This window comes from Pungitius pungitius, chromosome 11, assembly GCF_949316345.1.
Source record: "Pungitius pungitius chromosome 11, fPunPun2.1, whole genome shotgun sequence".
In the NCBI taxonomy this organism is placed as follows: Eukaryota; Metazoa; Chordata; class Actinopteri; order Perciformes; family Gasterosteidae; genus Pungitius; species Pungitius pungitius.
The window spans coordinates 8,135,733-8,163,379 of record NC_084910.1 but is presented as its reverse complement, the minus strand read 5'-3'; the positions used below and the strand labels follow the sequence as shown (position 1 = coordinate 8,163,379).

At 45.1% G+C, this 27,647-nt stretch overlaps 1 protein-coding gene across 3 annotated transcripts in view; it reads right to left on the bottom strand.

Moving 5' to 3' along the window:
* grik2 (glutamate receptor, ionotropic, kainate 2) overlaps positions 1-27,647 on the bottom strand; it is a 238,286-nt gene that overhangs the window by 49,172 nt on the left and 161,467 nt on the right. For all 3 annotated transcript variants that reach the window (XM_062565669.1, XM_062565670.1, XM_062565671.1), the window contains exons 10-12: positions 25,301-25,414; positions 10,373-10,579; positions 2,601-2,824 (exon numbers count right to left, since the gene is read on the bottom strand). In XM_062565669.1, the coding sequence (XP_062421653.1) occupies positions 2,601-2,824; positions 10,373-10,579; positions 25,301-25,414 (545 nt within the window). The remainder of the gene's footprint in view (positions 1-2,600; positions 2,825-10,372; positions 10,580-25,300; positions 25,415-27,647) is intronic.

Below are 27,647 nucleotides of genomic sequence, written 5' to 3'. Positions count from 1 at the left end.
GAAGGAAAGATATTTGATTCTTTATACATTTGAAACATTTACATTAGAGACAAGTAGTCTCCACATCTTCCGTTTACAACGCATAATTTGTCTATTAGACTTAGCATTTCATCAGTTTGTGAGACCGTTATGTACTTCACTCTACAGCAAAAACATGCTGCTGTAGCCCTGCATGCATTGGTGTGTACAGGAGAAGAGAAGGAATAGAGTGAAAGAGGAATTCATACACTTACCCATACACTTACTTATTATATTAAATTGAGATAGGTGCATATTCTGAGCCAACTTAGATGACAGTTGCCGCTTTTTATTACCCTGTGTGATCATATTGCCAGTAACATAGAAAAACACATATGTGTTAGCGCTAAAACTGTTGGGTCATGGCTGATAGAAAGCCGAATTCTCTCAAAAGTTTTAGAGTTAACAGGAACTTTTCTTTCTCTTTTCTTCTTCACCCTTCAAATGGCAGCAAGAGCCACTAGATCAAATGAGCAGCCCTTCAAAAAGCATTGGCCTAGTTTTATCAACTAAATGGATTTGTCAAAGTAAAGAAAACCAGTACAAATAATGTGTTGTTTCATTTCATCAGTAAAAATAATAATAAAGAGCTGTATTTGTCCGTTAAAAAAACAACACCCAATATTATATATAAAGCCCATATAGGCAATTTTAGTGTGCTCAGATCACATTAAGTCTCAAGTAGAGCAAAGAAGTAAAAAATGTATTCATTATTTATTGAATGCTCCTATATAAAGCTCCTTTTATGATATCTGCATTTGTATAACTGCTGAAATCAGCACAGAGCTCTACCCATACTCCACCTACTCTCTATTCATTAACTGAAAATAACACGTTTATATGCAATCACCAAGACCCAAGTGTGACTCTAGAGCGTTGTACTTTACAAACGTTCATCACAAACATATTTGAACTCTGCAGCACTCCTTCCTTGGGTTTAGTTTCTTTGAACTCCAATGGCATTTGAGTTTGTAAGATCAACTGCACTAAGAGTACTGCAATTACAGGTGGCAGGCCCAGTTAAAATACACGTTTGTTGCAGAGGTTATGAAGTATTTCAAAGCAACTAAAGAGCAGAGCATGGGGTAATCTATATTAGGTTGAACAACGCAACTCCACTTGCTCCGACTGTACATAAATTAAGCCAAAATATCTTCCATGCGGGTGCTGCTATCTTGCGCTGATGATGTTATTTGGAGCAGGAGGGGGATAGAACTGCAGTATCTCGCTCCCACCCACCTGCTCTGTGTGCTTTGATACCCTGCTTATTAAAGCAGTCTGGAGGTATTTATGAGTTGCTATGGAAGTAAATCTGTGTCATCTGGTATTGAAACAAAAAGGTGATTGAATTTCGAGCACTGAATATTTCTTCATTGAAATTATGTATCTCAATGTTTTTCAACGTTAAAATACTTCAGCCCAAAAAATTCAGCCGCAAAACCGGATTGTAGCCATGTCTTCCGTAGCGCAGAGTCTTAGATAAAGGGATGTACGTATTTAGAAAGGAACACAAAGGGATCCTGTATTTGCTCATGAAGTCTGAAACGAGAACCCATTTTTCAGTGACGGTGTTCCGTGCCTACTGGTTTTTGAACTACTGGTTTGGCTACGCGTGCATGTTTGTGGTTGAATATTTTAACGGTGATTTTTTTGCAGTTGAATCTTTTGCAGTATTTTAACGTTGAAAAACATTCAGATACATAGTTTTAATGCATAAATATTCAGTGCTAGAAATGTAATCACCTTTTTCTTTCAATACCCGATGACACAGATTTACTTCCATAGTTGCATATTCTCAGTTGCTATAAGCACCAAAGATGTTGATCCAATGCAAAGGTTACAACCACTAGAATGTGATTCTGCTTTTCCTACCAGATGTCCAATTACGTTAGGGTGGTAAGGCTTAAGCAGAAAACGAATAAACCGGGAGACAATTATTTTCTAGTTTAAGTCTGTGAACCTAAACAAGCAGAAAACAAATGATAGGCTTTATCTGACTCTCAGTTGTGCTTGAAGCAAGGTGAAGAAACAAGAGAAAAGAAAAGAAAGCATGATCTCAGAGACATTGCGAACAGTGAGGGAAAGGTGGGAGAGGGGCAGCAGTGTTCACACCAGCTTGAGACATCCCACGAACACACACTTTTGCACACATATCCGTATGAGTGGATAACCTTTCAGCCACTCTCAGACATTCACACATAACCCTCAAACGGGCTGATCGGGCCTCCAACCTCTCTGTCTTGAGTTCTTTATTCAGGTGTGTATTGATACCAATGTATGTGGAAGTAGTAGTATGTAGAAGTAACCTTTTACCCATGCCAAGTGTGTAAATGTCTAATGGAAAAAGGTCATCCTCCATTGGTTGAACAGCATTAAGTGTGTTACACTGCAATGGCTTTGAGTTGTGATAGCCAAACGTTGATCAGTGTCAGAATTGTCAATAAACGCAGTGGTATTTGACTGTGAGGAAGTTAGGGTGCTGATCGCGTGATTACAGAAATTGGCGGGTGTTGGCAGGTGATGGTAGCAAAGCATGTTTTTGACTGTGTGTAAGGTTGTGAGCACTGGAAGTGACATGTTACCTGGCTATGACAAACAGCACACAACTGACACCCAAGTAAGCCAGCAGAATATACATCCAGATATCAGGCGAGAGGGGGTTGAGGAAGGAGAAGACCCCAGGGTTGGTCCCGTTGGGCTTGCGGTACAGTATACTTATACCCAGCGTCATGAAGGGCTTGGAGAAGTCGATAATCTTCTCGCGTGCGTATGTGATGGCAAGGGGAGCCACTGCCAGATCTGCTCTCTGTCAACAGCAAACATAAAATAGAAGAGAGATAGACCATAAGTCTCAGGCACAGGAAGTGTTTCAAGCCAATCAAATTAGGAAAACAGGTCCTTTACACACTACACAGGCACTTAGCAAGAAATATAAAGCCCTCTTTTTATTTCCATCCATTAAGTGTACTCCCAGTACTATACTCTTCCCCCTGGAGCCTAATTAAAATCATTAATTTATTTTCTTTACTTATTTCTTCTTTTGTAGGGATGGCTGCATACTTTATGTAGTGCACTGTAGGGGGACATATAGGACAGGTCACCAATGCTTTAGAGCAGTAGTGTCATGTGGGCGTGGAGGTGCAGGCGGAAGCAGGACTCAAATGCAGGTTCTTCTGACGTGCTCTTTATTCAAAACAAAACTCACCAGAGACTGTGCACCAACGACGAGTGACATTTAGACAATGACGCGACAAAGGACAACTGGCACACAGGGCTTAAATACACAAGGGAGGTGCAGGTGATTGGACACAGGTGGGTCTGGGGGGCCTGCCGGGTCGGCGACCGGGCCTCAGGGTCTCGGGGGGCCTGCCGGGTCGGCGACCGGGCCTCAGGGTCTCGGGGGGCCTGCCGGGTCGGCGACCGGGCCTCAGGGTCTCGGGGGGCGCCGAGCTGTGCGGCTGCGGCTTCTCCGGGCCGGAACGGGCGCTGACGGGCGTCTCGGCGCAGGAACGGGCGCTGACGGGCGTCTCGGGGCCGGAACGGGCGCAGGCGAGACTCTGGGGGCCGGAACGGGCGCAGGCGAGGCTCTGGGGGCCGGAACGGGCGCAGGCGAGGCTCTGGGGGCCGGAACGGGCGCAGGCGAGGCTCTGGGGGCCGGAACGGGCGCAGGCAAGGCTCTGGGGGCCGGAACGGGCAGAGACGGGCGTCGGGGGGCCCACTTGGGCTGGGACGGGCGTCGTGGGTCCGGGTCAGGAGCCGGGGCTGGAGGGGTTTGTGTCCTCCTCCTCCCCGAGCTCTTTTTCCTCGGGTTGAGGATGTCCCGCAGCTCGAGGCACGCCTTCTGATAACTTCTGGGCCCAAAAATGAAATCAGTTTTGCGAAGAAAAAACGGGCTCCTCACATCCAGGTAGTCCGGGCCCAAGTCACACCAGGAGTCTGCTGAGTCCTTACGCCTTCGCGTCATTCTGTCACGTGGGCGTGGAGGTGCAGGCGGAAGCAGGACTCAAATGCAGGTTCTTCTGACGTGCTCTTTATTCAAAACAAAACTCACCAGAGACTGTGCACCAACGACGAGTGACATTTAGACAATGACGCGACAAAGGACAACTGGCACACAGGGCTTAAATACACAAGGGAGGTGCAGGTGATTGGACACAGGTGGAAGCAATCAGGCAATCACAGGACAGGAAGTGAAGTTACCCAGAGACACGAGACACAAGAAAGCTACAAAATAAGACAAGCAGACCCAAACCGTGACAAGTAGTCCCCAAACTTTTTTGGTGTTTGGTGTTTGACAATTTTTGCTTGACTGGTGTTGAAGGTGAACTCAACAACATAACCATTATAGTGTAGAGAAGGGGTCTTCAACATTTTTCAGGCCAAGGTGCCCCAAACTGATGGAGAGATGGAGCAGGGAACCCCTACTATATAAATTGCATCAAATTGTGTTTATTTTTTATATTATTTTTACTGGGCCTAGTGCCATGTAGCTACCATAGCTACCTTGTAATTGTGCATACAATACTAAGCTATTTGAATAATACACAGGTTCATATATTCATTTACATTTTTATTTTAAACATGTGCAAGGTGCCATTATAAACATGTATAAACATCTTGCATACAACACTGAGCAACAGTTAATAACGTCTTATTAAAATAATTCACAGATTTATATTTTTATTTTAACATACATATAGAAGGGACAGTGAATCCTCAGCATCTGTGTCTCAACATTAGTAAGATGTCAGACCCTAGTGTCACGGTGAAGCCAGGCCTCCTGCTGTCATGTGGAGGGGCGTGGCTCCAAACCAAACTCATTCTGACGCCTGCTCAGGCAACTAAGCTGCACTCAATCAACCATCACCTGACAGTATGTCTACCTCGGCTCTTCACCCACTCATTGCCAGATTGTCGTTACCACTTACCTGGTAGAGACTGTGTTTGGCTGGTCACCTCGATAGGTGTCTTTAGAGATTCACCCTTTATATGTCTGTGTTCCCCTGACCATGTATTCTTGTCCTTTCAGTAATACATTCCCTGAGCCTGTCTGCCGTTTCCCCGCCTGGATTCCCGCCTCACCTGGATTTCCCTGCCATTTCCCCATCTGCCTCCATCTGCTGTGATCCGGGTAATAAATAAGTTCCCTCTCAGGGAACTCGAGCTGCGTAAAGACGCTGTGGGAACGTCCCTGCGTGACCGCGTCATGAAGCACGTGTAAAATCGAACCAATGGCGAGCTTGTACGTCATAGGCGGGGACGCCGGACCAGGGCGCCATAAAGGGACCTGAAGGGCAGGACCATTCATCTCTGTGCCCTCATCTAGTGTGTGTGAAGTTTTTCCACCTAGTAATGGCTGAGCGGTATTGTCCAATGTGTCCCCCCTTGCACCCGTTTTATTACGGGCAGTGACTCAGACGACACGCCTGTGTTGTCTGCCTAGGCGTGGAGCACGCTCAGCTAGCCCTTGAGGGGGGAGCTGTAAAGATTGTGTGTGGCAATCCCGTCTTCCCGTCGAGCTCTCTTCACTGAGGAGCGGCTCGATGAGGCGCGCTCCGCGCGGCTCCGGTCCAGCTTGTGCCGAGGCAGAGCGCCGGATGTCTTCAGGTGGGGATCACAAATGGACCTCGCGGAGGATTCCGGGACAGCTGGGGCCTTTTCCCGGCCCTTCACGCGGGATCCAGGCGCTCGTTTCCGGCGTCGGTGGCACGCTCCGCGGCTTCCTCCACCCCGGACGAGACGCCGCTCCCACGTTCTCCCGGCTCCGAGAAGCTGGATGTGGTGAGCGTAGAGGCAGCGGAGGCTGACGCCGAGGCAGCAGAAAGAAAAGAAAAGAAGATCTGCTGGAGGTCCTCACCGAGCCGCTGACAAGTCCCATATCAGCCTGCTGCTTCCGGTAAGCTGCATGAACGGTTTCTGCCTTCCCGTAGAGTACCTCCGTGCCGGTGCTTGCCTTTCTTCCCGAACGTCCACGCCGAGGTGTCGGCGTCCTAGGGAAGCCGGTCTCCACTCGCGTTAACAACCCGCGTGCGGCTTTGTATTCGTCAGTGGCGGAGGCTAAGCGACATGGCTATGCTAGCATGCCGGCCGCGGATGCGGCCCTGGCTCGGCGGCAGTGCAGGCGGCTTCCTGCCTGCATACGATGGTGCTACCTCGTAGGAACCCGTCAACGCCACGTCCGTCGATAAGCTCGCATCACCTGGCGCAGCAGGAGAGCGTCGCGCTGCGTGCACCCCCTCGTCGAGGCTGGGCCGTAGCGCGACATGCTTGGGCGGGGCCCTCTCGCGGCCGGACTCTCCGGGAGTCGGTTCGTTGTCCCCGCCGCCGCTTCGGGGCACGACCGGGTCCAGCGAGCGTGAGCCTGAGGGCCGTTCGCCCCCTCCGAGGAGGGTTCCGGCGCTACTACACTAGCGCTTCCCTGCCAGTACGCTGTTACTGGGCGCTGTGTCTTTAGACCCGAGACGTCCAGAGACCGCCCCTGAGAGACTTATTGGGAGAGTGGCGAGCAGTGCCGGCGCTCCGCACACGCACATCACGCGCTGCGCGTAGGGCACCAAGTGCCTGGGGGGGCACCAAAAAATCTGGGACGTGAAAAATCATCACAGTAGGCTACCAGTATAAATAACAAATAAAATATGTCTAAAGCATGCTAATATGCAAATTCAATACAAAGTCAAAAAGTAATAGGCCTAGACCAAATTAGTGGAGAAAAAGGGGAACCCCTCTCCCCCCACCTCCCAGTGGTTTGTTCCATTATGCCTCAAATCTCAAATGTGGCAGACAGCTTTGAAACGGCTTCGAAAAGGCATCAAGAGTCGGGGGCGGAAAAAAGAAGAAAAAAGAGACAGCGGGATGATGCTCGCGCGTCGCTCTCAGCTAAGACAATGTTTTAAATCAGGGATCCCCGAACTTTGTCTCGTGAGGACCGTTGCTAGCGGTCACCGGGTGGCCGGCTGCCCACATGTACTCGCGCTCATAATGTCCGCACGGACCGCCGGTGGGCCGTATGCGGTACTCGTCCGCGGCCCGCCCAAAATTTCTGTTACCGTTTCTGTTATCATTTGTTTTTTATGTTATCATTTACGTTTTTGCATAACAATCGGCTTCAAGAGGCATATCCCAATCTATGGATTGCTTCGTATTGCACTGACTCTCCCTGTCACAGTTACCTCTGCTGAGCGAAGCTTTTCAAAGCTCAAACTAATCAAAACGTACCTGCGCTCATCAATGGGGCAGGAACGTTTAAGTGGTCTGGCTGTCATCAGCATCAATGGGGACGTGGCTCAGAAACTGTCATATGACCTGAGAGCTAATTTTGCAGCTAGGAAATGCAGGCGTGTGCCTCTGTAGGGCCTTTGACAACTGATGGTAGTGAAAATGTTTGTAATATTGTTCTATCGGATAGCAGAATGGTCTCTTTTATAGAGATGGTAAAGTAAATTCTACTGTGCAGTTTGCACTTTATTATTATTATTTGTACTTACTGAAGAAATGTGCACATTATTACTTACACGGTTATATACTTGAATACTTTCTGCGTTTACAATGTTCAGTTCCAAATCTGTGTTTTTGGTAATTGTGGTGGTATTTGGTATTTATAATTTATAATTTTATCTTTTATATAATTTATTTCTTTTCATGTTTGTTTATGTAAATTATTTATGTTTAGAAGTTATTTGGGGAATAAAGAGAACCTAACTAAGACATTCTGGTTGTTATTCCTTTGGTGGTGGTGGTTCGTTGGTTGGGGGGGGGGGCACCACCAAGCATTTGTGCTTAGGGCACCCAAATGGCTAGCGCCGGCCCTGGTGGCGAGCCCGACCCAATGTATCTCAATGGGTCCTGCGCACAATCGATGGAGGCTACGCCATCCAGTTCAGGTGGCGGCCCCCTTGATTTCGCGGGGTACTACCCACTTTGGTAGACCCCCAGCAGGCGCGGACATCGGAGCGAGAAGTACAGACCCTGCTGTGGATGGGAGCCTCGGAACGAGTTCTTCTTCCAGACAGAGAGTCGGGCTACTACAGCCGCTACTTCACCGTTCCAAGGAGGATGGGGGTTTGCGTCCGAAAGGGAGAAAAGATACTAGATCTCCACCGCTTGAACCGCGCTGTTGCGGAGTTGAGCTTCAAGATGCTCACTCTCAAACAGATCGCGGCACAGATCAGGTCCGAGGACTGGTTTTGTCACGGTAGTTCTCCAGGACGCTTATTTTCCATCCCACTCAGTTCCTGAGGTTCGCTTTTGGGGAGAAAGCTTATCAATATTGGGCTCTTGCGTTCGGCCTAGCCCTCTCACCCCGTACCAAATGCGTGGACGCTGCTCTGGCACCATTGCGTCTCCAGGGCATCCGCATTTTGAACTACATAGTCGACTGGTTGATTTTAGCGCAGTGGTTCTTAACCTTGTTGGAGGTACTGACCCCCAACAGTTTCATATGCGCATTCACCGAACCCTTCTTAATTGGAAATATAAAATTCAAAACATAGGTATAAATGTTACTGGTGCACAAAATGAACCGTGCATCAACATCAGTGTTCAAAGAACAAAACCATTAAAACATGATTTTCACAAAAAAACAAAAACATAATAGTGAATATTTACTGCAAATCAGTGTGACGACAGTCACAATTCGACTACTGAGCGCGCCAAATTCCCTGCAGCACAGATAGGGCAAGCAATTTTGCGTGATCACCTGCAGCCAATGATGGCCAAGCGGGGCGTGTCATCACGGATCATATGAGTCAAGTGTGTGTCTTGACCTCAGCCGAACTCCTGAGACTGACTCACCGAACCCCTGGGGTTCTATCAAACACAGGTTAAGAACCACTGTTCTAGTGCCATCCGTGCGGCTGGCAGCCCAACATCAAGGTGTTGTGCTTGTTCAGCCCGTCTTCTTCATCTGAACTACATCCCTGTGAGTCCACACTCCCCAGTCGTCTGAGGACCTGTCTGCTGTCATCACCATCTGTCTCAGTCAAGACCTGTGTGAAAAGTTGGACAAACCCACGCTGAACATCGTCTCGCACGGAATTGGGCCCTTCGGCCACGACAGGATCAGGCTGTCTGTCAGGACGGACGATCACTGCACCGATCAAGAGACGGGTCAAATATTGACTTTTGCCCATGCGAGGTCTGCTATTTTTCAGCCCATACTGTTTATCCTAACAGGGACTTTGTCAAGAGTAATGAGCTACACTGTTTTAATAAGCTCTGCAGGGAAAACTTGTTCCGAAAGAATCTATGCAACACTGTACTCTCACATAGAGCTGGAGGTAACTCAGTGCGTTTCAGTGCAAAACTGCTGCTCAATATCTTTTTTTAAATTTTCAACCAAACATTTGGGCAGTAGTGGATGTTCCTATGACAGTATACACAAATATACAACAGTTTACAAATGTTAATCTGTAAATAATACATTTTTGTCCAAAAACTGATTCCAAATTCTAATGAGTGTAGCTTCTCTTGTAATCTACATTCTTTTCTAAGTATCTCTACATTGGAATGCCTTGTTCTTTCACATAAACAATCAAAGTAGGAAATTGTCATGTGTACAGAATGAACAGCTAAAAGATGTACATTACATCTAATTCATGAAGACAGAAATGATTACAATATATATTTTATGGTCTTGAATTTCCTCATATGCATTAAAGATCATCTCCTGCTCATCAGCCGACTTTAATCATAGGGTTAATTTAAGCTTTAATCAATTTATTTGTGATCAAATTGTGGTAAGGCCAATCTTAAGTTTGTTACTACACCTACTTTAGCATCCCTGTTTCCTAACTCTGATGTGATAGCTTTTATAAAACTTCCCGGGAGTTGTTTTACATGGTCATCAGACACTAAGGATACCAGCCAGAAGCTCATGGGATGCCCTCTTTCATGGTGTTTCTGGATTAAAATGAAATATGCTATTATATAAGACTTGTTAGCTAACTAGAGTGTGACACGGCTTTGATGTTTTACTCTTTCTATTCTGTTTTTGAGGTCATTAACAATTTTAGGATTTTATTTGTATTTATCTAAACATGCCGTAAATTGAGTTTTGTGATGTAACTCAAATGCACTTTTTTACATGCCTTGAGGACACATTTTAAACTGAAATAACTATGTAATTAACTTGTTTCTTGTTTTTACTTGTGTGAAATGAAATAGTAGAAGTATTGAATGTTGTAATACCCTTTGTAAATATACACTAACACGCATAGGGCATAAAGTACAATAGGTGCTCTGCAAAAATGCAGTAAATTACCGGAGTCCATGCTTTCAGTAATTGTGTTGGTAGACGTTAACGTGTGTTCTAAAGATCAATAAATCGTTTAGCTAAGAATGATATTAAAAGACTCACATGGTCCATTAGCTCCTTGACCATGCCATTCCACTGGCCTGTGTTCTCATCCTGGGCACCGTATCTCCCATCCTCCACCAGGCGGACCTCATAAGTGAAGCCCAGGATGTTGGCCAGCTCTTTCAGCAGGTCTATGCAGTAGCCCTCGAAGCGGTCGTTCCCATACAGTGGTGTGTCCGACTTCTTGAACATCACATATGGCTCCTCCTGTCAGGTGAAATCGTGAAGAATGGGTGAGCCTCTAAAGCACTTGGTATCTTTTTCCCACCAATAAGGCCTAGCTTAGAGGGTGTCTGATGTGTGGGATGGGCTTTTCAGCCACACAAGTCCGATCACGAAAGAGTAGGACATGTGAAGTATTTATGTGTTTGTGTGTGTTTGTTAGCAGTCCCAGTCCTATGACGTGAGGTAGGGTTGGTGTAAAGTGAGGCATGACCATAATAAGAGATAATCCCCCATATCAATGACTCTGTTCTCCTCTCGGGCTCAGCAGGCTGGCTTGGGGCCTAAGCCCAGCTTTCAGGACACCACACGCTTTGTCAATGAGATAAGCAATGCTGATAGACGGACAGAATAGAGAGCAAAAGCCGGCACATCCCCTCTGTTCGCGGCTGGGGAGATTACTAATGTCTTCTTTCATACTGCTTTTTCCCTCCCTTCCCGCCTATTGAGCATCTCCTCCACCATGTCTGTCTGCTCGCTCTCCTCAAGGCTTCATTCCTTGTTTTCTCCTCCTCCTAAATCCTCCCCTTTGTACCTCTGCTGCATGCACCATCTGTCTTTGTTGGCCTTAGACGCTCCTTCTCGCCGCACATTTTTCATTGCTACGACTCCCGCGACACTCTTAGATAAGTAAATCCGAAGGAAAAAACAAATATTGCAAACAGCTCCGATCCACTGGCTGATCCACTGTTTGCAGATCGGGAACAACAGTTTGTTTTATTCACATGGAAGTATTTTTTATTTACTTTTAAAATTAATGCACATGACTAATTCAGCTTCCTTCCGGAGTTTTTTTGTGCTCTCTCGCCTAGCAGCAGAAGAGTTAAAGCCCCGTTATTATTGGACATGGCTACAATCCGAAGCCGAAGGTGTTTTGGGTGCTCGCTCCTTTAGCTTGACGCTCCTGATCTTGAATCTATAATCGATTGCTCTTCCTTAGTGTCCCGGATGTTGGTGTCTCAAGGTTGACATTTTTTGGGTTGAATATTGTAACCTCCATTTCTTTTGCGGCTGAATATTTCAACAGTTTTTTTTTTTAGGTTGAATTTTTTGCGGTGTTTTAATGTTGAAAAACATTCAGGTACATAATTTCAATGCATAAATATTCAATGCTAGAAATTCAATCACATTTTTATTTCAACCCCCGATGGCACAGATTTACTTCCATAAACTTGCCCCTTCCTCCTGTGTCTGTCTGATTGTCTGCCCTGCCCCTGATTGTTTCCACCTGTGCCCCTACCCTGTGTGTGTATAAATTGTCTGAGTCTCCCTTTGTCCTGTGCCAGTTCGTCTTGTCCCAGGTCATGGAACCACTGTGTCACTCCTCAGCTAGAGTTTCTATTATGGATTTGTTTTTGTTCTTTGATACAGTGTAAGTTTTTCCTTTCCCACGAGTGAATTTCATTTCATTGGCTCTTGCCCCTTTTTGCCCCGGTACCAATTGTCCCACAGACCGGTACCGTTCGGCGACCCGGTGATTGGGGACCCCTGCTTTAACACATTCACTGGGGTCTATCTTCTTGGCCGACCATAGTGTCCATCGACACATATGCCATTAGATTTTCCTAATGTTACCTTTTTGTGTGTTGTGTAGCTTAGGCTGTTACAGATGGAACAGACTATCATCTGATTTACACTTTACACCAGTCACACATCTGTCCTTATTGGCACATTGCATCCTTGTTAACATCCTTCATATGTAGAGAGGCAGAGACTTGGATGAACATTGCTACTTTCTCTCTCACTCTCACTCTCCTTCAGTAGCCCGTTTAAACATGGTGACAATAAATGACCCATCAGCCCCTTTAAATCATAATTCATTCCCCTCTTTACAATTTGACTGTTTTGTTTAATCCTCTATGTGCTGCCATGTTAACTTTAGGCCAACCGTTATCTAGCACATTGAGCACAAAGAAGCTATTGTAGGCTCATTAGCAGCTGTTGACCTCTGACCTTCTGTCAGCTGTGAAAGACTGTAATTATCATAAAATGTGGCCATGCACAGTAACAGACGGCACTTTTCACAGCCCCATTCAGCAGTACTTCGCAATCCTTGTGGACATGTTAAAAACTCAATTTTTCCATCTACGGGATGGCTGCATGGTGCCCAATGGAGTTTTTAAAACGTTTTTTAAAATATTTTGGGGACGATTAGCTAGGTTATGCTGCTGGAAAGTTATTGCGTATGGGATCCCAAAAAGTAATCTATTTCCTTTTTTATTTATTGTTAACTCTCCTTCTGTGTTGAGCTGCCATTTTGTGCTAGCCTTCTCTGTCCGGATGATCTCCTGTGTGTTTCCTTACAGTGCTCTTGGTGCTTACTAAATAGTGCAGAGCCGTGTTGTAACTGTGTGGTCTGATGCCAGAAGAGTAGATAAGAAACAATTAAGTGTATGCCTATCTGATTATTAGTCAGCTCTCCTGCCTTTTCTCCTCCAATTACTGAGATTCTGCAATAACTCATGCAGTTAGTTTTTTCGGGCTTGATTTGGGACAACACTGGACCAACAGAGAACCAGCAGTGTCTGCCTTAAATGAGTTATTTTCTCAAAATAGATGCTGTTAAAAATACATTTGGATTGAAATATTTGATTCAGGTAGGATGGATCACCTGGTTTAATCAGAAAACCCTGCATCAACATGGGGAGCATTACATTAAATAGGGCCGATGTTGGCGCATGGAGTAGTGTGTTGCGCAGGGAGACGGAAGGTTGGTGGTTTGAATCCCAGCTGCCCCATGTGCCATGTTGAAGTGTCTGAGCAAGACGCTCAACCCCTAGGTGTTCCCCAGGGCAAATGTGTTATAATGAAATCTAAGTTGCATTGGATTAAAAGTGTCAGTTAAATGTAATGTAATTACAATCAGGTTAAGACAGTACATGTGTGTAACATGCTCATAGGCAACATGGTTAAAAATACAGCCAATTAAGCAATAGAAATACATTCAAAGAAAGGTAGATTCTGCTGTAATACAGTGCCTCTGTCCAACTTCATATTTATTTATTTCCTTTTGACAAACTAATGTACTGCAAACTTGTTTTTAAATGGGGAATACTACACTGGAATACTAAGTAACATGTTAAAGAAGCCTCTCTGGGGACCGTCACCTTATCGTGGTGGAGAGGTTTGTGTGTGTCCCTATGACCCTGAGGGCTGTGTTGTCCGGAGCGTTGGGCTCCTGGTAGGGTTACCCTTTGCAAAGTAGTCTCAGGCGAGGGGCAAGACTAAGAATGGTCCAAAAAGACCCTATGAAAAAGCGGCGGAGGAAAAGAGCTACCCGGCCCGGAGGAAGCCCGGGGCCCCCATTTGGAGCCAGGCCCAGATGGAGGGCCCGACAGCGAGTGTCTGGTGGCCAGGCTTGCCGCGGAGCCTGGCCGGGCATAGCTCGAAGGAGTGACGAAGCATCTCATGACTCTAACCCTCATGGCCTCACCACCTGTGGTGTCATACCGGGAGGTCAAGCTTGTGTTTGTGTCCTGTTGTCACGTCTATTTTTGAACATCCTGTTTTATTTTGGTGGTTAATTCTCCTCTCGTTTCAGGTGCCTTGCCCTTCCTCATGTGTCTCCTGTTGATTGTCTTCCCTGATTCCTAATTGTGTCCACCTGTTCCCCCACCTCCCTCATGGATACTTATAGTCTGCGTCTCCCCTTGTCCTGTGCCAGTGTGTCTTGCATGTTGAATGTATTCACACCCGCATCATAGCTACCACGGTGAATTATTGTTTGATACCCTACTATTTGTGAGTATTGTTTGTTGGAATAAATCCAGATTAGTCAACCATCTCTGCATCCTTGTCCTTCCCTCATGCTACGGGCGTGACATGTGGAGGAAACCGATGGGGTCGGGTGCGCTGCTACACGGGTGGCAGTGACAGTGGGGGGTCTAGACGGAACAGACTTGGGCGGCAGATGCTGGCTCTGGGGACGTGGAACGTAACCCCTCTGGGGGGGAAGGAACCGGAGCTTGTGCGAGAGGTGGAGCGCTATCAGTTGAATCTGGTGGGGCTTACCTCTACGCACAGCCTCAGTTAGGGGATGGACTCTATTCTACTCTGGAGTGGCCCATGGTGTGAGGCGTCAGGCGGGTGTGGGGATACTCACAAGTCCCCGGTTGAGTGCTGCTACATTGGAGTTCACCCCGTTGGACAAAAGAGTCGCCTCCCTACGCCCCCGGGTGGTGGGGGGGAAAACTCTGACTGTTGTCTGTGCATATGCACCAAACAGCAGCTCAGAGTATTCGGCCTTTTTAGACACCCTGAATGAAGTCCTGAATAGGGCTCCAGTAGGGGACTCCGTAGTCCTATTGGGAGACTTGCGCACTTGGGCGACGATGGAGATAACTGGAGAGGCTTGATTGGAAGGAATGGCCTCCCTGATTTGAACCAGAGCGGTCGCTCCGCAGTGGCAAAGCCCCGGGAATTGATGAGATTCGTCCAGAGATGCTAAACGCAATGGGTGTTGAAGGGTTGTCTTGGATGACGCGCCTCTTCAACATTGCGTGGAAGTCTGGGACCGTGCAAAAAGAGTGGCAGACCGGGGTGTTGGTACCTCTCTTCAAAAAGGGGGACCAGAGAGTGTGTGCCAATTACAGGGGTATCACACTACTCAGCCTCCCTGGTAAAGTCTACTCCAAGGTGCTGGAAAGGAGGGTTCGGCCGATAGTCGAACCAATCATTGACGAGGAACAATGCAGTATTCGTCCTGGTCGTGGAACGACGGACCAGCTATTTACTATTTCACGAATCTCAGAGGGGGCCTGGGAGTATCCTCATCCAGTCTACATGTGTTTTGTGGATTTGGAGAAGGCGTATGACCGGGTCCCCCGAGAGAAAATGTGGGAGGTGCTGCAGGAGTACGGGATGAGGGGGTCCTTACTTAGGGCCTTCCAATCCCTGGATGCCCAAAGCGAGAGCTGTGTTCGGGTGCTCGGCAGTAAGTCGGAGTCGTTTCCGGTGGGGGTTGGCCTTCACCAGGGCTGCGCCTTATCACCAATCTTGTTTGTGGTTTTCATGGACAGGATATCGAGGCGTAGTCGGGGGGAGGAGAGTCTACAGTTCGGTGTCTGCGGATTTCATCGCTGCTTTTTGCAGATGATGTGGTCCTGATGGCATCCTCGGTCTGCGGCCTCCAACTCTCACTGGAGCAGTTCGCGGCCGAGTGTGAAGCGGTTGGGATGAGGATTAGCACCTCCAAATCTGAGGCCATGGTTCTCAGCAGGAAACCGATAGATTGCCTTCTCCAGGTAGGGAATGTGTCCTTACCCCTAGTGAAGGAGTTCAAGTATCTTGGGGTCTTGTTCACGAGTGAGAGGAAGATGAAGTGTGAGCTTGGCCGGAGAATCGGAGCAGCGGGGGCGGTATTGCACTCGCTTTACCGCACCGTTGTGACGAAAAGAGAGCTGAGCCAAAAGGCAAAGCTCTCAATCTACCGGTCAATCTTCATTACTTGTACCATTTCTGTTAGAGGAATTAAATGTATTGTACATTTTTTTTACATTGTTGATTCTGTACACATGACATCTATTGCAGTCTGTCCATCCCGAGAGAGGGATCCCTCCTCTGACGTTCTCCCTAAGGTTTCTTCCCTTTTTTTCCCCATTGATGGGTTTTTTCATATTTTGGGGAGTTTTTCCTGTGCCGATGTGAGAGTTTCGGGACAGAGGATGTTGCGTGTACAGACTGTAAAGCCCTCTGAGGCAAATTTGTAGTTTTTGGGCTATACAAAATATAATGAATTGAATTGAATTCCTACCCTCACCTATGGTCATGAAGGATGAGTCATAACCGAAAGAACTAGGTCACGGGTACAAGCGGCCGAAATGGGTTTCCTCAGGAGAGTGGCTGGCATCTCCCTTAGAGATAGGGTGAGAAGCTCAGCCATTCGCGAGAAGCTCGGAGTAGAGCCGCTGCTCCTTTGCGTTGAAAGGAGCCAGTTGAGGTGGTTTGGGCATCTGGTAAGGATGCCCCCTGGACGACTCCCTTGGGAGGTGTTCCAGGCACGTCCAGCTGAGAAGAGGCCCCGAGGAAGACCCAGGACTAGGTGGAGAGATTATAGTATCTCTACACTGGCAGTCAGAGCTGGTAGATGTGGCCCGGGAAAGGGAAGTCTGGGGCCCCTTGCTGGAGCTGTTGCCCCCGCGACCCCGGATAAGTGGTTGAAGATGAGATGTTAAAGAACGTTATAGTATTCCTACATAGTTTATTTAAAAAAGAAAACGCTTAAAAGAGAAGTTTATGTAATGGCTTGTAACAATGTACCTTCAGGTGGAGAGAATCCTCCTGAGCATTTTACAACCTACCTCAAAGGAAATCTTCATTCTCATAAATTGCCTACATACACATACCCAGTTCTACGCAAGCACATTCTCTTTTTTTCTTTTGACAATATAATGTATATACTACGCATATTCCAAACTGATATTGAAAACAATTACAGCAATGTATTTTAAATACATTATATAGGGAAATTATTTGCTGCATTTACACAATAACAAACACGGTACAACCCTCAATGCCCCGCCTTCCCTCCAACACCTCGTCCTGTCTCCTGCAGATTAAGGCCCGATACATCTTTAATTAAAAAGATTGAAGAGTGAAGGAGAAGCTGAGTATCTCTGTGAAGCAAACCTAATTAAAGCTACAGCACATACCCGCTCACTTTCCTCTACAACAAAAGGAAAGCTATGGATTGTGTGCCCCAGAAAAACAAACAATACAGTCTTATTTGAGTCAGTTTTAAACATTTATTTTCGTAATATCGATTTTCTTTCATGAAGTGCAGCTGTAGTGGAGAACAAAGCCAATCCAGGTGCTCTCAGTAAGTAGCATGATGTAAGACTACTACTCCTACCACAGTGTAAGGACATGCTCTGGGGGTTCATTGGTGACTCTAAGGCTCAATTCAAATAGTCAGAAAAATGACCTCCTAATGTTTTCTCTACCTCTGTGGAAATCGTCACAGGGTCAAGGAAAGATGGTTAGGAGAATTCATGAGAAGTTAGGAAAAGACTGTTCAGGGAATATGTCCCAAATCTCACTAAGCTACATAGTTCAGATGCGACGTAGACGCATTTTAGTGGCGTCAGTCTGCTCGAAAGATGGACAACAAAGAAGCATCTTTGATGCCTTCATGTGCCGAGTCATGCAGACGACATAAACAACCAGGTAAAGTATTGCTTTATTAACAAGGGTGCTATATGAAAGAGTTATGTTACGGTCACTGTCATGATCTGTCAACATTAATGCGCAACTTTGTTTCTTCCACCGAGTATTTGTGCTTTCTCGCCTCGCAGGATGGTGGTTATGCCTGATGGTGTTTGTCCCTGCAGTGGTCCTGCTGCTTACAACTTGTAATATTTAGCATTCCTGTTGTTCTTTTCTGCTGTTCATTCGACATCTTTTGTATATCATGTCCAAGAAGCAGCATTAGGCTAATTTGATCAGGTTGTCTTGTGTCTATGTTGTCTCGTGACATCCTGTTTTATTTTTAAAGTTAACCTTCCTCTTGTTTCAGACAACTTGCTCCTTCCCCCTATGTGCCGGTCTGATTGGCTGCCCTGCCCCTGATTGGTCCCACCTGTGCCCTTACCCTGTGTGTATCTTGTCTGCGCCTAGCTTTGTCCTGTGTCAATTCGTCTTGTTTCTCTTACCAGAGAAGCCGCCACGCCAAGTCTTTGTTATTCTAGTGTTTAGTTTCTAGATCTCTTTCCGTTCTCAGGTTAAGTATAGAGTTTTTCCTCTGTCAAGAGTGATTTCCATTTCTTTTTTTTTGTAATAAACTTTGATATTTGAACTTGCCTCTCGAGTCCTGCGATTGTGTTCAGGTCCATTGTCCGGTCGGGACACTGTAGTGTGTCCATCCCTGAGAGAGGGATCCTCCTCTGTAGTTCTCTCAAAGGTTTCTTCCCTTTTGTCCCCATGGATGGGTTTCTTATTAATTTGGGGAGTTTTTCCTGTGTCAATGTGAGGGTTTCGGGACAGAGGATGTCGCATGTGTACAGACTGTAAAGCCCTAAAGGCACACTTGTAAGTTGCAATTTTGGGCTGTACAAAATAAAATGAGTGGATGAACCTCAAGGATTTTCCCCATCATAAGATATGATTGTCTGTCTTGTGTGTGTCTGGATATCCAAAACCGTTGTACTTTAGGCATATGGCGCAACAAAATACTGTAAATTTAATTAAATATGATTCCTACAATATTTGGTCTTGCTTTGCAACAGAGAAAATGTTTGATCAAATCACAGTATAATATTGTGAAACACTGACTGAGTATGTTCATTATATGGCCCTTTAGATACGTTTTTATGTAGTTCCATGGTCTTGAAGTAGAAGTAGGCCTGTTCCTTGCTCCCTCCACCACATTACACATTATATTATCTGCAGCTTCTGCCATTAGCTGAAAGGTACTTCATTTCCACCAAACGCTACAGGAGTGATTTCCAATGTAGATAAACTGTTGATAGGCCAAGATTTCAACAGTAATTACATCATGTTTTATAGTACATAATCCCTGAGAAAATGATGGGAAGTTGGATGAAAGTGTGCATCAATCAAATGTAACAAACCCAATTATTGTCAGCCCTCCCTGCTTTTCCTCGCTACTCACAGCCATCACATATCTCCCCATGACTCAGTCCTGATATGCCAATTACAGCCATGAAGAGCCTCTGCTAATAACTGCAATCCAATCACTTCACAGCACGCATGGAAGGGAAGAGGGCCGTACGATAAATAATGACAACCCGCAATTTACTTGATATTGTTATTTTTTAGCTTGCCTCGTCAATAACGGCCTCATAAACGGCTTTAATTTGGTCTCCTTCTACCACCCTCTTCATCCAACGGCACATTGTTTGTTGGAGTATCGCGGTGCATACGTACACAGACACACACAGAGGAGGCATCGGGAGTTAATTTATCAGTGACAAAAAAACAGCAGTTTCAGGGCCTCTATTTGGCAATAAGTTAGGGGTAACTTTATTATGTGAATTCTTTTGTTAATACTGTGCGCACTGATAGCACACTGTAAATTTAGTGTTATTTTGTGAAGTGATAGAGCTCTTGAAAGAGTAGCATACAAACACAAACTGTATGAAGCTGGAACTGGGAAATGATTAGCCCTCTATGGCATACTGTTGCCCTCGGGCAACACAGTACTTTTTTGGACCTTATACTGCCCCTTTAATTTCTTTAATTAAAAACAATGTATATAATATCAGCAGACATGTCTCTTGGGGTGAAGCATTCTTTTATGGCTGCCAAGCTGCATGGGACAGAGTCCCACAAATGCAAATCAACTTTTTAATCCGTTTAAAATGAAATATCTTCATTAAAAATGAAAATGTAAAGAAGTACTTATGATAGTTTAAATACTTAATTAGGGTTCTCGCTACGACTAGTCGAAGAGGAACCTATTGTATTTCAAGGAATTATGTTAAATTTGGCATAGATATCTGGACTGTTTTTTTAATGCGCCTAACTAAATTTTCCGCCATTTTGAATTTTGTGAAAAACATATTTTTGGCAAAAGAGTCTGATTGTCACAAAACCTTCGGTGGATCATTATTGGTTCAATGTGCCCTTGATATGGTTATGTTTTTAAGAAGATATTACGGTTAATGAACTTTGCAAGGGGTGTGGCTTAATCTGGCAAGATTTATAACTTCCAAATGGCTTGGCCTGCCCTCACCAAAATTGCAGGATGTGTACACATTGAACCCCTGAACACACCCTTTCATAATTTTTGAAGATTAGGGGGCGCTGCATTTAAACATTAAAGATGTGCCTTTTTGGCATATTTTCATAATTTCTTACAGTTGTAAAAGACCGATCTCCTCCCAGGGATTAAACACGATTATTTTCAAATCCACGCAGTGTGCTCTTGAGAGCTTAGGCCCTAAAATTTACATTTTGCCGGAAGAAATATTAAACTATGTGCGTAGGGAGCAATTTACAAAAAACACCTTTTGAATGATTTCGAAGGAAGTTGTGTCATGTATGGTATTTTAAGAGGCTTTTATTTTGGGATGGTATATCAGAATGTGCTGGTTATCACCCAGTCAAATCATGCTGATGTGCACTCTCCGCCTGAAGTGGAATGGTCATAAAAGTATTGATGTTTCCTTTTAAATCTACCCTGAAAATAACAAAATGTAGTCTGGTGATTGAGATATTGAAGGAAATTGGCTCATGGATGGTATTCTGAGAGGCTTTAATTTTAATGGTACATCAGAAGGTCAAGAAAGCAGCCGGTCTGGACTCAGTCTCGCCCCACACCCTGAAGCATTGTGCTGACCAGCTGTTTCCTGTGTTCACCGCCATCTTCAACACCTCCTTGTTGACATGCCACGTCCCAGCCTGCTTCAAAGCCTCCACCATCATCCCTGTTCCCAAGAAGCACAGGATCACAGGACTGAATGACTACAGGCCCGTCGCCCTGACCTCTGTAGTCATGAAGTCCTTTGAACGGCTAGTCCTGTCCCACCTAAAGTCCCTCACCGACCCCGTCCTGGACCCCCTGCAGTTCGCCTACAGAGCTAGCAGGTCAACCTGGCCCTCCACTTCATCCTCCAGCATCTGGACTCTCCAGGAACCTACGCCGGGATCCTGTTAGTGGACTTCAGCTCTGCCTTCAACACCATCATCCCGTCTCTGCTGCAGGACAAACTCTCTCAGCCCCAGCCAAGGACAAGGGCAGGCTGCAACGTGTCATCCGCTCTGCAGAGAGGGTGATTGGCTGCAATCTGCCGTCTCTCCAGGACATGTTCACTTCCAGGTCTTTGAAGCGGGCCAGAAAGATTGTAGCTGACCCCTCCCACCCCGCACATGAACTGTTTGTGCCCCTTCCATCCAGCAGGAGGCTGAGGTCCATCAGGATTAAGACCTCCCGCCACACGAACAGTTTCTTCCCTTTGGCAGTCAGGCTCATCAACAGAGCCCGGGGCCCCCCCTGACTGACTCTGACTCCCATGTTCATTCATTCACTTTGTCACTTTCACTTGTCACTCGTCACTTTGTTTAGCTGGTGCACCTTATCTTTATTTTTATTTCTAATTTTATCTTCATCTCTTCTTACTTACTAACCCATAGCTTTAGCTTTAGCGTACTAACCCATAGCATATTGTCACAAACAGACGTTCGGGATCTCAGTCACCCCTCTGTGTCGCGCTACAATGGTTTGTGCCATTCAGGATCAGCCCACTGAGCGGGCACGGCCACTCCCACCAACGCACCTGTGGCTCGTCTCTCATCAGGAGAGGCTGGGTACTTAAGCTGCCGAAGCCTCAGAGGCCGTTGTGAAGTCTTGTGCATGTTTCCATCACATTCTGAGCGTTCTTGCGATATCCCGTTTCTGCCTATTGTTATTGACTTCTCGTTTGTCCCAGACCTCGTTCACGCCTGCCTGACCCTCGACGGTACCTCTGCCTATCTCCACGCTCTCGACCCCCTGCCTGACCTCCAGCTACGACCTTGCCTGCTCCCGGACGGTACCTCTGCCTATCTCCACGCTCCCGGCTCTCGACCCCCTGCCTGACCTCCAGCTACGACCTTGCCTTCTCCCTGACGGTGCCTCAGTCCGTTCCCCGCTTGCCTGGCTTTCGACCCCCTGCCTGTTCACTGGACACGACTACGCCTGATCCTTGTCTGTACTCAGTTAATAAAGCTGCGCTCTGCGCTTGAGTTCACTCTGGTCTCTTGTGGTGCATTACACATATATTTTATTATACTTTTATTTTATTTTTATCTTATTGCTGCACTATGTTGTCATTATTGTACTGTCATCCGTCATGCACCAACCGCCAAGTCAATTTCCATGTATGTCTAACATATTATGGCAATAAACGTTTCCTGATTCCTGAGAAGCTCCTGGTTATATGTTGACATAAAAGGCCTAACACCATGATAATGTCAAAGTTTGCAAAGCGGCATTCCTGGCGTTTCTCCACGCGGTTAACGACCAATGACTTGCGAACCCTTCGTTCTCGGCGGCATTTGTAACCGTTCGGCCAGTGCCCCGACGTGCAAGGAGTAGCGAGGACCCGTCCAACGCTGCTTGCAGCTTTAATATCAGTTATTATATGTACAAGAAGAAACCTTGGTGTTTCAGTACCCCATGGCATACTGTTGCCCTGAGGCATCAAACCAAAATCAAGGGCGCTGGGGGGGCATACATTTTATGGTTGATGGGCTAAAATATTTTTTACTCCCTGAAATATAAAGTCATGCCATAGAGGGTTAGCTTAGCATAGAGACCAGAGGCTAGAAGAAAAAACTATGCTGATATGAAGGATCTATACATTACATGTCATTTAGCTGACGCTTTTATCCAAAGCGACGTACAATAAGTGCATTTCCACATAGAGATACAAACTCAGAAGAACAAGTAACAAGAAAGTACATTTTTTACCGTCTATACCGACTCAATAAAAACAATTTTTCCTTGGGCAGAGAACTGATGTTAGTATTTCCTGGTGGACAACAGCTCTGTGTCGTCGCTTCTTCAAGACTTTCTGTTACTGAACGGCGCTGGATCAATGACAGCGCGGTTGAATCCAAAGTGTTTTACAGGTTAACCTTGTTTGGTTAATTTTATAAACCTTAATAGCAATAGGATGTCTTATATGGTGTAGATTGTAAGGCATTTGATACTTTCAGGTATGGGATATTTGGTTTTCTCCAATTGAAACCTCACAAAAATATGCATTCACTGATTGACAACCAACTCAAATCTGTAAAACTTGTTTGAATATGAAATTACCCACAAAAAAGACAGATATAAATTAAAAGATGTCCATATGATCCTCTTTGAATGCTCTAAAAAGATTGTTGATTAAACCTGGTGCTAATGTTTGGTCAAACAACTATTTAAGAAGGTCAAGAATAAAGTTAATTCATTGAATTGAATTTTTTCTTCTAAGACATTAACAGAATTCTGTTTATAAACACAGTACATGTGATATGTGTGTTTTCATAAAATGCACACTGATTAAAATGCAAAAAAACTCAAGATAAGAACAACACCTCCAAGCATTATTGTGAATCCACAGATGCAAATAACACAACATGCCTGATATATTTCCGGGTTGAAGGTTTGGCCGAAACCGTGAAACATAGACAATCATTCAGGCAATTTACCGTGTGCTTCACTAAATTGGAGTTCTCCACAGTAGTGAATTCAAATGGCAATTTGGGAATGCAGTGCTTTGGGGTACTTCAATTGAGTCAGAGCGCAGCATCCCCAGAAAGCGCTTTAAACAGAAGTGCAGCCAAGGCAAAGCACTGACGGAAAAACGCATAAGAATAATGACATCTTTGAAGGGAGTGTGTTAAGGCTGAGAGTTGTTCTAGCCTTCTATAATTGGTCTCACATAAAGCACCATTACATTTTGATTTGGAAATAAAAAGATATTTAAAGCTGCAATATTCAATTAGCATATTTTCTGACAAAAAAGCAGTGACGGGTAACTCTTTGAATTGTTGGGACTTCCTTACTCAGAAATCCTGTTACATAACACTAGTGGACTGCACAAAGAAGGATTGTGTTTATCAAACTGTTTGGTGTGCTCCAATCTTGCTGTACTTATGGAACGCACAGTCTGTTCGGTTGAGAGTAAGAAATGTACAGATTACAAAGTTACTCTTTCAGTTTGCTCAAAATTGCTATTATTAAACACAATATGCAACAAGGAAGTTTGAAGCTACTTAAAAGAAGCACAAAAGAAAAAGTATGAAACAGGAAGCAGTCCATCAAAAAGCCCTGGTTCTCTCTTTGTTGGGATGTGCACCTTGCCCGACCATGCTGCGCTTGTAAGAAACGTAGGAACAGTTCAGAACTCCCTGGCCAAACAAGACACCATACTTTAGAGCACATGTGTCAAACCCAAGGCCATATCCAGCCCGTGAATGAATTCAGCTTTGGCCCGCCGGTATATCGCACGTATCACCATAATACTACAAATCCCACAATGCACTCGTTGCCCCGCGAAAGTGCGTCTCACAGTCTGTATTACATACCACTTGTATCAACTTTTGTTATGTACCTTATCATCGTCCCTTTTGCCGTAACCATACCAACAACTTTTTACTCCATTAATTTTTTTTGTGGTTTTTCCCATAAAATTAAAATACAAAGCATAGCCGCTAAACCGGAAGTACGTAGATTATCACAGTAAGAATCAACGCAACCGTCTGTAATGACAGCGGTTACCAGGGTAACATGAGGAGAAAAGTTCATTAACGGATATAAATTAATATTCCTGGTCTGACAGGATGTGTTAGCAGCAGTAGTTGACTACACTCGCTGCTCTTGGCTCTGATATTTATTTTCCACGTATTGTTTTGCTTCAGTGAGCAGAGACAGTTTAAGAAGATCGCAGAGTAAACGGTCCGCAACTGGAGTGCATACGGCTCGACGTCAGCGAACCGTCAGTCGGCCCGCCAGCGCCCCCCCCCCAGCCGCCCGCGTTCGGTCTTAGTCGGCAGTATCTGCCCTGAACCTGAAATGAGTTTGACACCCCTGCTTTAGAGGGACAGGAAGGACATCCCCTCCACTTCCTCTTGTCATATTAAAGGATTCCTTTATGTTGGGGCTGTAGTGTGAATGTGTGTGGGATATACATGGGTTGACCAGAGGAAGGAGAGCTAATGCCTGCTACTGCCGAGGGGGATCTGATAAAGAAAGACAGGAACCAGATGACTACATACCAGTATGGTGGAGACAACCAGGGATCGATTGGACAAAGAATCAGAGACATTAGTTGTCTTCCCTCTCTGGTTGTCCGTCATGTTCAGGCCACTTGGAGGATCCCAGGTACCAATCTGTGGAGCAGGACAGTTAGAAACATTTCAAATCTAGCATGTAGTCACAGCACGATTAGTGTCGCAACACTTTTTCTCATTGGGAGAGGACGAGCAACTCAAAATAAACAAAAGTATAAATACAAGATGTGCTTCAGTTTGGCGTGATGATTAGAAACATCTTGTCTTTTCTAAATACAAACAAGAAAAGAAAAGCATAGCCATACTTTAGCTCTAGGCTGGAACATGCTGCTCCGTCTAGATGCAAGTGAACATCCTAAACATGTAGAGGAAAATAACTTAGTGATGTTTCTTAATGTTTCTATACATTTAGGGTGGAACATGACCTCTCTACAATCAGCCTTTTGATCACACAGACCTTACATGAAATGTAGGCCTCTATAGTTTATGAACATTCTTAATCTCTTCATAGATCTACATACACAACCCTGTTGACAGAAAAGGATATGGACAACTCTACGAGAATGATATATGTCCAGTAAAAGTTTAATATTTCTTAAAATGCCAACTATGGTCAAGCAACTAAACAAGTGGTGGTGGTTTGAGAAAGTTCATTGTTTTGGTTTATGTAATGGCAAATTTTAACCAGAGATCTTTGATGAATGAAAACTTTAGCCTTTTTTATTAAAGTCATATGCGCTACATGAATCCACCACCCTGACCGCATCTGGGTTGTGACATTCTTAACATCTTTCTTGAAAGCAAAAAGGACATTATTCCATCATGGACATTTAACTTGAATTTTGAGCAAAATGTAATACTGAATGTAATAGTGCGGGACACCGGGCTGGTAGAGATGTTTGTGTGTATATGAGAATATAAATAATTCACGATTAGTAATCCTCCCAAACATATGGCATACATACATACAGACATATGTAAAGGCATATAGTATGGATATATCTAGTACTTTGACTCTTTTATTCTGGACCCACAGAGGATAATGAGCGGCACCCTGTAGACACATATTTGACATCCATGTGAACCCTCAGCACGGGTGAGGAGGGGGGGACTTACTTCTATACTCCCGTAGGGAATAGTGTAAGAGATGAGGTAGAAACTGGAAGGGCTCCGAGGCCTTTTTTGAGGGTTGGCGGATAACAACATTGTGGAGGGCATAAAATATGAGGCGAGTGTCCTGGGGAAGCAAATGGGAAGAAAAGGATGGAGAAGCTATTGGATCGTGCCTCAAGCCTTCTCCTGTCTCATCTCAGCTCTCCCTCGTGTCTCCAAACCCAAGCCTCCTAGTGAGCATCCTCCATCCTCCCTATCCAACCCCACCGATCCAAGCCACTGGGATCACAAACACTCAACAACCCCCACCAGTCACACACTTCTCAACGCTCCTCTGAACCCCTTCACGAGGGCCAGAGATAGGCTTTGTAATTGCAAATCAACTCTTTAATTCAGGCTTCATGAGGCTAGAGGGCTTCTGAAGGTTTTTTTATTAATCGAGTAAATTATTCATGGAGGTGCAGGCACACACAGACCGGAGGTCAGGAGCTGCTGAGAGGCACCGGTGAGGATGCTGAAGTTTGAAGTGTTTGTGGTTGCATTGAAGAATATTATTTGTATCGCCAGTGTTATCGCCCCGCTGATAATCTCATGATTCTTCAATTGACTGCTGAACACAGGAGACTATTCCAAGGAAAAGATGTATTGCTTAGCTGTGCCTAATTTATTTGACTTTGATTCTGATGCATATGGCATGGAATGGCATATACATTAAAGGTAGTACTTGGGTTTTCTGTGGATGCCAAATGAAATAGTAGAACTCTTCCACTAATGTCTTTCATTTCAGGTGGATGTTAAGATACTCTTTTTATCCTCGCTGGTTCTCTCTATGAAAGGTGATGTTCACATTTACATCAGTACTGTGTCAAAGATTATCTCTCCTTTATTCAGCCTAGCGCTAGCAGGGTGGGTTCATTTTGAAGCAATACAATGCAAAGCATTGTCTTGCAAGAAAAGGTTTATATTTGTGCAAGATTACATTGTAAAATCCAAAGCCTATTTTTTATATATTATATATCATTCATATGGTCTAACAAGTCAATACAGCTAAATACATGAAGTGACACGCATATGAAAAAGAAGCTCTCCAAAATTAAAAATGTTCTCTTATCCTGCTCTCCTTAAAAAGAGTTCAGACTTAGCAGTATGTTTAATTGAGGAAATGGGAGTGTTAAAGTATTTCAACTTCGATCACAAAGCACTTTGGATATTGTGACGA